General features: G+C 36.7%; 1 protein-coding gene across 1 annotated transcript in view; it reads right to left on the bottom strand.

Moving 5' to 3' along the window:
- SWT1 (SWT1 RNA endoribonuclease homolog (S. cerevisiae)) overlaps window positions 1-11,395 on the bottom strand; it is a 147,069-nt gene that overhangs the window by 74,678 nt on the left and 60,996 nt on the right. The window contains exons 11-13 of the mRNA XM_006901321.1: window positions 11,055-11,218; window positions 6,884-7,022; window positions 3,802-3,950 (exon numbers count right to left, since the gene is read on the bottom strand). Of these exons, the coding sequence (XP_006901383.1) occupies window positions 3,802-3,950; window positions 6,884-7,022; window positions 11,055-11,218 (452 nt within the window). The remainder of the gene's footprint in view (window positions 1-3,801; window positions 3,951-6,883; window positions 7,023-11,054; window positions 11,219-11,395) is intronic.

Here is an 11,395-nt window from a genome sequence, read left to right on the forward strand (position 1 = left end):
GGATTATATTTGGGGGTAGGGGTGGGGTTTGGGGAGGGTGCGGGGGGGGATTGTGTACCAATGAGGGAGTTTTTCTTTTGCTAAAAAAAAAAATCCACCATATGCTGCATGGGATAAAGATGGGCAATCTCCTCCCACACAATTAACTGCCTCTGGAAACCCACTGAAGAGTCAGCTATAGGACAGTTCTAACTCAATGACCACAACAACAACAATGTACTAGTTAGGTATTGGGCATTAAATGTTTTACAAAAATTAACATATTTTAATTCTCGTAATAATTCTGAGGCAAAGTTTATTTTAATAATTTTATAAAAAAGGAACTGAGGCTCCACAAAATTAAATATACAAACCTACTCAGGATGGAGAGCTACAGCAGCCTACTGGTAAGAAGACGCATTGCAATCTCTAAGTCTCACAGTTCAAATCCACCAAATGTTCCACCAACTGCTCCGTGATTAACTGCCTCTGAAAATCTGCTCGGAGGGTCAGCTACAAGTAAATTCCAACTTGGCAACATACAACAATGCAGGACTAGGGTCTTTCAGGAACACTGATGCTTTTTAGCATGATTGATTTTAATTATTCTATTGTCTTGGCAAAGCAAGTCTAGCTTTTTTGGTGGTTAGAAGGCTAATAAATGAAGACTGAACATATCTTTTTTCTATTTCTCCTTGCATTTATATAAAAATGTAGAAAACAGTACTATTATCTTTCCACTTCAGTTTCTCATAAGCAAATGAATAATGAATATTATTCTTTTCATAATTCCCCACACATGGTAAATTTTAAGGTTAAGTATATTTTTTTTAACCATTCTGTTTCTTCTGTTCAAGTTACTGAGACATCACTTGGTGTTTAAAGAGATACACCAGACTGGATGCTTTCTAAAAAAATTAGTTCTATTGATTCTAGTATCTTAAAATGTTGCAATTAGCTACCAAGATACAATAACTGATCTCCAATTACATGGAGAGTGTTCTGGTAGACTACTAGTAAGGAGTTACACTGCCGACTCAGAGGCATGAGGTTCAAATACTAGGTGTTCCACAAGAGAAAAAAGAACAATCTCCTCCTGTACAATTTATTACTACTGAAAACCTGCAGAAGGGGTTAGCTATAAGTTGATTCCAACATGAAGAGGGAAGGGCAGGAGATTCAGAAACAGAAGGAAATAGAATTGTTCCCATGAACAATTGCCTCCCTTTAAGATCAGAAGAACTGGATGGCATCTAACCACTGTTACTGAACATTTACATCAAAGAACTTACAGAAAAATTCTGATCAAAAGTAGAGCTGAGTTAAATATCTAAGTTACAAAAGGACAAGAGGTAAAAAAGCCAGCAGTATCAGATCAGCTGCATAAGAATCATGGTGAGACTCATTTAAAGATAAGTAAAGGCCACTGTTACAAAAAACTAAAGAAAGGTTTACACACAGAAAATCATTACAATTTGATAATGTGGGAAAGAAAGAGAAGAAGATGGAACCAAAAACTAATAGACAATAAACACTAAGATGGGTAAAGGAAAAGGCAATACAGAATAAGCACAAGACACTGTTAAGTATTATAAATAAAGTTATAAAACAAAATGAATATGAATGAATAACACAATATTTTCACTCAAATAACAATAAAAAGAAATAATTAATTTTTAAAAATAAAGACTGGCAGGCTAACACCAAGTCTGAATAAGACTTGTAGATCATTGTCCTGGATCAATGCTAACTTCCTATTTAACTGTATTAGTATTGTTGTTAAGTGCTAGTGAGTCAAGTAAGACTTCTAGCAACCCGATGAACAATAGATCTGAATTCTGTCATCATTATCATCCAGGATACATTTGAGATCATTGCTGCAGACTCTGTATCAATCCATTTTGTTGGGGGTCTTCCTCTTCACTGTTGACTCTCCCCACCTCTTCAAGCATGATGTCCCTTTCCAAGGAACAGCCTCCTAATAACATGTTCAGAATATGTGAGATAAAGCTTCACCATCTTTGCCTCCAAGGAACATTCTGGTTGCAGAGCCTCCAAGACATATCTGTTTGTTCTTTTAGCAGTCCATGGGGTATTCAGCATTCTTTCCCAACACAACTCAAATGCATTAATTCTTCTCCTGTCATCCTTACCAACTATGCAACTCTCAGATGCCTATAGGTGACTGGAAGCTGTGGCATGAATCAGATGGACTTTAGTCTTTGGAAAGATCCTTGACAGCTGAGTTTCCCAATGTTATTTGTCTCCCAATCTCCTGACTGCTGATAACAAAAGTGTTAATTGTGGATCCAAGCAAGATGAAATTGATAGTAATTTTAATCTTTTCTCCATCTATCATGATGTTGCCCATTGGTCCAGTGGTAAGGAATTTTGTTCTCAAAAGTACTCAAGAGCAATGGTGTCTCTCTGGAGACTAAGGTGCACCTGATACAGGCCATGGTCTTTGCAATCACTTGTTATGCATCAGAAAGTTGGACAACAACTAGGGAGGATAGAAGGAGAATTAATGCCTTTGAGCTGTGGTGCTGAAGAAGAGTATTGAATGTACCATGGACTGCCAAGAAAACAAGCAGATTCATCCTAGAGAGGGTTAAACCAGGCTACTCCTTGGAGGCAAGGATTCTGAGGCTTCGTCTGACATACTTTGGACATGCTGTAAGGAGAGACAGGTCCTTGGAGAGGGACATCATGCTTGGTAGGGTGGAGGAACAGCGCAGGAGGGGAAGACCCTCTATGAGGTGGATTGATTCAGTGACTGGGGTGATTGGGATGGGTGTGTCGGAGGCAATGCAATTGGCACAGGATAAAACAGGGTTTAGGGCTGTTGCACATAGGGTTGCTATGAGTCGCAAACGACTCAACAGCACGTAACAACAACAACAAGAGATGTTGAGATTTAATCCACATTGAAAGCTGTAGTCCTGCATCTTCTGTGGTCAGTACTTCAGGTCCTCCTTGGTCCTCCTCACTTTCAGCTAACAAGGTTGTGTCATTTGCATAACACAGGTTGTTGATGAGACTTCCTCAAATCCTGATGCCATACTCCTTTTCATAAAGCCCAGCTTCTCAAATTATTTGCTCAGCACACACTCTGAACTGGTATATAGGGAGGACACATTGTACTGTAGTCATAAAAAATAGTATTTTTGAATTCAAGGAAGTATTTAGGGGTAAAAGGGCATAATGTCTCAAACTAAATCTCATATAAAAAGAGAAATAATAAAAATATAAAGAGTTTATAAAATGAAGCAAATGTGATAAAAGTTTAATATCTGGGAAATTTATCACTGCAAATATAGAAATTCTTTGTACTATTCATAAAATTGTATGTGAGTCAGAAATTGTTTCAAAATAAATTACTAGCCTGAGTGTTACTGGTTACCAATATCAGAAATTTGATTCACTACTGTTTAAGAGTGAGCTGTTACCTGCATGTTTGAAAAAAACAACAACCAAAAGTACACTGTTTCTGATGGATGTTGACATCCCTTGGCCTAGAGCACAGGAGAATGAGTAGTCAAGGAATAATAGATAACTTTCTTTTATCCACATGTACAACAATATAAAATACCAAGAACTGTTGTGAACCTGCTTCCCTATGAAGATAAAAGTCTTGTAACTCATCACTGCTTATGCTCCTTATTATCTACATATTATCTTTTCCATGAAAGAGTTAAATTAGAATTACAATATCCTTTACCTACTACTATCTTCTAAACATATTTTTAGAAGTTATGCAAATAGTGCTTTTCTTAGTTGTCACTGAGTTGACCCCGATTTGGAATTCCAAATGGTTCTTACCTCTGAGAATGTTTGGCGCAGTTTGTTTACTTGAGCAAAGGCTTGTGGAAGAACACCATCATAATTTGACCTTACACTGAAAGCCTGTAAAAAACTCATAGAATCCTGAAGCAGGAATTTCGTTGTTGTAAAATCCACTGTATTACTGGCTAATTACAGAAAATTCAGAAAGAAAACAATAAGTGAAAATGAGTGGATAATACACAAATCTTTTTGGAAAACTAAATATTAATTAAAAAATTTCAGAAGAGCACACATTTATACTTATACATTACTCCATATTTACTCCACTGGAATATTTCAGTGCTATAATAAAGTAGACTTAAGTAGTTATAAACAAGATCCTATTATTCAAGGGCAACAAACAATGAAGTTAAATACAATGTCTTCAGAGTTGATTTCGGTAATTCACTATTATAAACTTATACATTCCATCTACATGCCAACCTCAAAATAAAGTGGAAAGATGGTACACTTTTCAAAAAAGGATATATTATTACCAAACAAACTAAACAAATCATGGATTTTAAAATCTGAATTTGCTGCATGAAACAACTATGGAAGCATTAGAAGCATCATGTTTCAAAGGTGAGCACACAAGGCATACACGGTATCTCCCACGAAAATTAAAGTTATCATGCAGAGGCACACCCATGGAAAACTACATCCATACCAAGCACTGGAATTGTATCCTGTATAACATATTTAACTTTAATATCTGTTTTAAAATACAAGTCAAGTTCATTACTTAGTCCATTATGGCATGGAATGAATCATACCCATACATTCCTTTCTTTCACTGATGGAAATCTGTCTATGGCATGCTCAAAGTCATTTCTTTCAGGGTCTCTTTCCATACTCACAGCACAGCAAGAACACACAGCCTGCCTTGATTCACCCTACTACTCTAGGTCAACTGACTTATAGAGACCTTAAAAAAAAGAGGAGAACTGCCCCTTAGGGTTTCTCAGGATGTAAATTTTATAGAAGCACCTCTTTCTTATGAAGAGGGAGGTGGGTTAGAACTTCTAACCTTTCAGTTAATAGTTGAGTGCTTCTACTAGAGTGCCATCAGGGATGCTCAACTCATTGAGACAATCAAATAACTACCTGTTTGTTTTAACTTGTTGAGCAATCACCTCTTACAGCTGGCAATGAAAACTGTGACGGCTGACAGAAACTGCCAATAGGCAACCAATCATCAAGTAGTGCCCAGGCCGAGTGCCATACCAACTCCCAGTGGCCCGATAGGCCACAAGAGAATTGCATCATGGGGTTTCCCATGCTGTAAACTATGGATGCAGACTGACAGGTCTTTCTCTCACAGAGTGGCTGATGGATTTGAACTACCAGTTGATCAATTAGTGGCTGATCACATAAACAAAATAAATCATTTTATACTGAGAGTTTAAAAAAAATAACAATTGACTGAGCATCTTAATATAGTCATTTGAAAAGGAGTCCTGGTGGTGTAGTGACTGAACATTCAGCTGTTAACTAACAAGTTGGTGACCTTACCTAACCAGGCCCTCCACATAGGAAAGGCAGCTGGTTTCCATAAAGACCATAGAAAATCCTATGGTCCAGTTCTACTTGCCCCTTTTTGGTTGCTATGAGTTTGAATTGAGCCAATGGCCATAACATTTTCCTTTCAAAGTCATAGTAAAAAAAAAAAAGTATGTGTGTGTGTATATATATATATATATATATATATATAAAACAGAGAGAGAGAGAGAGACTGAGTAAGATGGGTTCAATGATGTGTGCTGCACTGAGGCGGAGGAGGGAGGGAACTGTTTAAAAGAGATATATAACTGGGTGTTTCTGTCATCACAGGAGTCTAGAGCGAGGGCTACATGGTGGAGGGGAGGGGTTGTGGAACAATGAAAGAATCTTTTCTTCTACTTTTCCATAATTTTTGACTCATGTACTTATAACTTGTTAGTCAAATTTGTGTCTTCTAGGTTGCAACACCCCCATGATACATCTTCAAGGATATGAACATGTACGGCCAAGCACAATCAATAAGAGTGCATCTAAATTCCAAAATCAATCTCCATAATAGTCTACGTGTTTCCTACTGCCAAAGGGGCCCTTTAGAGTAGTGAGAGAAGATCTTTACCCTGAAACCCACAGCGTCCCTTTTCAGCAGGAAGTAGCTAAGAGAATACGCCATCCCCTTTTCCTTATGACTCAGGGTGAAGTCTCTCTCAGGGAGGAGTGATAGGGAATGGCAAAGGACACACTGACAAAGAAGATTAATCAGAACTGACTGACAAAGAAGATTAATCAGAACTGGCTTTGACAAGCACTGTGGCATTTGGACAAGAACAAACTGGGAGGAGGGTAGAGAGAATGGTGCAGCAGTGAATGAATGGAAACCCAAAATCTCTGTAAATGTTTACGAAAATTAATAAAATATAATTATAGAAAAAAAAAATAATATACGTGGGCAAATTAACTATCCGTTAAAGGCTAGCTTCCATAATCATAATATATACAAGCATTAATAACATTAGATCAGTGGTTTTCTTTTTTTTCTAAGCAGATTTCCGCCCCCATCTTACACAAGCTGTCAACATGTAAACAGACTAAAGAGTAAAAGGTGTGGTTGAAGGCCAAAGGTCCACCATTACTAGGCTCTTGGTCAATGGCAACCCCACAGGCACTTTAAGAAAACTGTGAGTTCTGTATAACACAGACAAAAAATCACCAATTAAATCGTTGTTTAATAGTTCTAAAATTTACTTAACATGAAAATCAAATGTTTCTTATTCCCTATTCATTGAATTAATATGAAAATCATAAAAATACTAATTTTAAAACTATACAAAATGTGTGCTCAAAGTTTATGTTAAATACAGTAAGAAATTTTTAATTATAACATCTATATATCAAGTTCTATGAACTACATCTATTCAACTAATAATCATAAATTTTCTTTAGATATAAGCCATGTAAATGATTAAAGTCAAATTGACAAGCATCTTATTAATGAACCTTAATGTCCCATGGAATAATCTGCTAGTCAGACTTAATGTTTTCATGCAATGCTGCCAAAATTTAAAATGAAAAATCCTACCTTTACAGAGATTTTCATAAAGGTGCTCAACAGTTAAAAGCACGTTCCTTTCCATAACTAATCCAAATACTGCCAACCAATGTTTTTTAAAACATTGTAATAAGTGTATTAAGGTCCATGGTGGCTTCAAGTACAGCATCTAAAAAGATTTTGAGAAAAAATTAGCATCTCTGGATTTATTTCTGTCCTTTTAAAGTACTTATTTAGGAATCACTAGATGACAGAACAGAGCAAGGAAACACTGCATGGTTCAAAATTGGGAAAGGCGTACACCAGGGATGTGTCCTATCTCCACACCTTTTCAATCTGTATGCAGAACAGATTATCCGAGAGGCTGGGCTCTATGAGGAGAAGTGTGGCATCAGGATTGGTGGAGGATCTATTTACAATCTGCATTATACAGATGACACAACTGTGCTTGCTGAAACTAAGGAGGACCTGAAATGCTTGCTGCAGAGGATCAAGGACTGCAGCCTTCAGTATGGATTGAGGCTCAATGTCAAGAAGACAAAGATTCTCACCACTGGACCAATTGGCAACACAGGATGGATAGTAAAGGGATTGAGATTGTACACAGCTTTAGTTTGCTTGGCTCCATAGTCAACAGTCTTGGCACCAGCAGCCAGGAAATTAAAAGGAGCATTGCCATGGGAAAGTCTGCTGTTAGGGACCTCTCCAAAGTACTGAAGAGCAATGGTGTCTCTCTGGAGACTAAGGTGCACCTGATACAGGCCATGGTCTTTGCAAGCACTTGTTATGCATCAGAGAGTTGGACAATGACCAAGGAGGATAGAAGAAGAATTGATGCCTTTGAGCTATGGTGCTGGAGAAGAGTATTGAATGTACCATGGACTGCCAAGAAAACAAACAGATTCATCTGGAGAGGGTTAAACCAGGCTACTCCTTGGAAGCAAGGATTCTGAGGCTTCGTCTGACATACTTTGGACATGTTGTAAGGTGGGAGAGGTCCTTGGAGAGGGACATCATGCTTGGGAGGGTAGAGGGATGGTGCAGAAGGGGAAGACCCTGTATGAGGTGGATTGATTCAATGACTGGGGTAATCAGGATGGGTGTGTCAGAGGCAATGCAATTGGCACAGGATAGAGCAGGGTTTAGGGCTGTTGTACATAGGGTCACTATGAGTTGCAAGAGACTCGATGGAACATAACAACAATAACATATAGTTTCTGACTAAAATACAGCCAGTTGAATTTTCAAATAAAAGATGTTTTATTAAAAGTCAATCATAATCTTAAAATGCTAATTCTAAGCTGCCTGTGCAAAATTCATTAGTAGTATTAATCTTACCACTTGAGAAACTATATTATGTGTAAAAATAAATAATACTATTAATGAAGGGAAACATAGTTTTAAATAGCAAAGGTTCATCAATCTACTTTGTATCATGCTCATTTTTATAAAGAAATAAGTCTATCTGATGTAACTGAGGGCAAAAGATCTATGCAGGAAAAATGTAGAGAAAAAAATATCCATCTGTACATTTTTTCAAAGACATGTTTAAAAGAAGATTGATCATTTATATCAACAAAATATAAGTTTTCATATGCAATGACTTTCTGTGTCTCTATTATGAAATGTCTAATCTGTGCTAACCTTTCTGACAACGCTTCATCATCTTGTTCAACACTGGATAATACAATCAAGTAATAATCATCATCATACTGGAAAATATTAGAATCCCACTCAATATTTAGAATAGACACAAACTACAATTAATGAAGAATAATTTTCCTTTTAGCTATCCATGACTGAGATCAGTGAAAAAAATCTAACTGGAATTAAAAAGGGAGCTGTGCTGCCTACTGAAAGGCATGTGGTCAGAATTCACTAATGGCTCCACAGGAGAAAGATAGGCAGTTTCTCCCTGTGGAATGTACTGCCTCTGAAAATCGGTGCAGGGTCAGCTGAGTTGGTTCCAAATGGACAGTACAGAACAACTCTTGCCAAAGTGTAGCATAGTTTGTAGAGCTGTACTGCTAACCCAAAGGTCATGCCTCTCTGGAGATTCAAATTCACCTGGGTCTCTATGGGAGAAAAAAGGTTAATTCCCTTCAGTGAGATTTATAACTTCCAAAAACCCTTTGTAGGGTCATCTATAAACAATTATGACTTGGTAAGAGTGATTTTTATGAGGTAAGTCAAATGTTGGTATTTTACTGCTTGGACAAAGTATGAATCTAAATAAAACTCTAAATATATTCCTGGATCTGATTAAATTTACACTCTGGTTTATTTGTGAATCACTTATATGCACACAACATAAGTCAAAGAATAGACTTCTTTTTCTGAATACATTTTGTTAGTGAAAGTCTTAATATTAGACATTCTGATTGAAATAAAATCAAATTTAAGAGATATTTTTCCGATTTCAACTCAAATATTGTCTACCAGAAGAAATTTCCCTTCATATTTTTAGTTTCAACTTAGGGCAAGGTACCAAATTATGTCCCTTTTAACATCCCATCTTACCAATGGCAATGCTAATTTGCTACTTTATCAGGCAAACAAAACAAAAACCCCATCAAAACAATATCCCCAAAACTATTCTCACCTCCTCTCTATTATTCATGAACAAAATCTGGTATCTCAGGCCTCAAGTTATCTGAGCCACAATTCTCAATGGTTTAGCAGTTATGTAAGGATGTAATCTGGCAGTAGTGAAGTAGTTATTTCCCATGATGTAATTTAATGTAATTGACCAATAAGATAGAAGTGGATTAAAAGAAACATCCTTGGCAAGCTCTGGTGGCCTAGTGGCAAGAAGCTGCACTGTAATCCCAGAAATGAGCAGTTCAAATCCACCAGATGCTTTGCTGGAGAAGGAGGAAAAATCTCCTCCTGTACCAGTCAAATCTGATTTGATGGTACACACACACACACACACACACAAAATTAAAAAAAAAACAAAAACCAACAAACATCCTTATTTGGGTTATAAGCCTGATTCTATGAAAAGGGTATTTTCCAAGGATTTGACAAGTATCACCTTTAATTTTACAATGTTATATGCCACTGATTTGGAACTAATTCATAGCTGGCCATCCAGCGGGCTTTCAGAGGCAATAAACTGAATGGGAGGAGACTGGCCCTCTTTCTTCCATGGAGCAACAAAAGCAAAGACAAGTTAACAGAGACTGGATTACCACCAAGAAAGACAAGTTAAAGGAGAATAGATTAACATGTAGAAAGAAAAGTTCTGATCAACTGTATCCTTTGTACTCAGGGCCCCTGAGTGGAGATTTTCCAAAGCTCAGGAGAGGACTGATGCCAGGACACACAGAGATCTCGAAAGAACATGTGGCCCACAGATGTTGAAAGGAGAGAAGGATTTTAGGTTAAGAGAGAAAGCTTTGCCCTAGGGCTAGTGTCCTGAATTTAACATTCTAAACTAAAAGAGAACAAATTTCTGTTGGTTAAACCCATGCATTTGTGGTATTTGTGTTACAGCAGCACTAGACAACTAAGGCTGAGCCAGAGAGTAAATATCTGATGCTTTGTGGCCACACAGCTTCTGTTGAACTACACAATGCAGTGAGTATATCACAAAAGTAGCCACAAACAATAATAGCATAGGTGTATTCCAATAAGATTTTATTAACAAAAATATGCAGTGGATTGTATATTCTGTGATTAGTTCATTTGTCTAAATAGTATTTCATCTTCAGTCTTTGTTTTCTTAGTCTTTCACAAAGGAGCTAGAAAGATTCTTTTAATAGGAAGAGCAGATCATGTGACTTTTCTGATTTTGCATATCAAAAGCCAGAGGAAAAGACAAAAATCCTTCCACATAATCATTATCATGCAATCAATTCTGACTCACAGTGGCCTTAGAGGATACAGTAAAACTACCTCTCATAAGAATTTCTAAGACTGTAATCTTAAGGAAGCCGAATGCCACTTTCTCTCTCCCACAGAACCACTGATTCTTTGGTTATCAGTTAAATGCTTAATCATTGTGCCACCAAGACTTCTCATAATATACGACCCCCTTCTTATCTCTATTCCTCTTTTACTCCATTTTCACTTCAACCATACTTTGTCATCGCTTACAATTATTTACTTGTCCTGACTACCTAGAATGAGAAACACAATAAATAAATCTTCAGCAATAAAAAAAGTAACTGCCAGCTAATAGAGTTCAAATAATCACCTCCATCCAGAGTTCTCCAAAAGCAATTTTCATTTCTGTTTCTAATATTGAAGATAAAGCTGTTCCAAGAGATTTTTCAAGCTCAGATACAATATTTTTAAGTAGAATGGGCAGTCTAATATCTGCAGATTCTTCTCCAGTGTGCTCTTTCAAGGACGGTGCTTCTTTAACACAAGTGGTTACAGGCATTACTAAAAGCATTAAAAAATAGTTTCCATAAGTAATCAGTATTTAGATATAAATAGTAAAACATTTTATACATATATAAAATTTATATTTCAATTACTTACAAAACAAGAAGTCCTAAATTTAACAAATGCTTTTCTACAAAAAGGCAACTA

The sequence above is a fragment of the Elephantulus edwardii genome, unplaced genomic scaffold, assembly GCF_000299155.1.
Source record: "Elephantulus edwardii isolate Elephantulus edwardi_28Jun2011 unplaced genomic scaffold, EleEdw1.0 scaffold00318, whole genome shotgun sequence".
Lineage (NCBI taxonomy): Eukaryota > Metazoa > Chordata > Mammalia > Macroscelidea > Macroscelididae > Elephantulus > Elephantulus edwardii.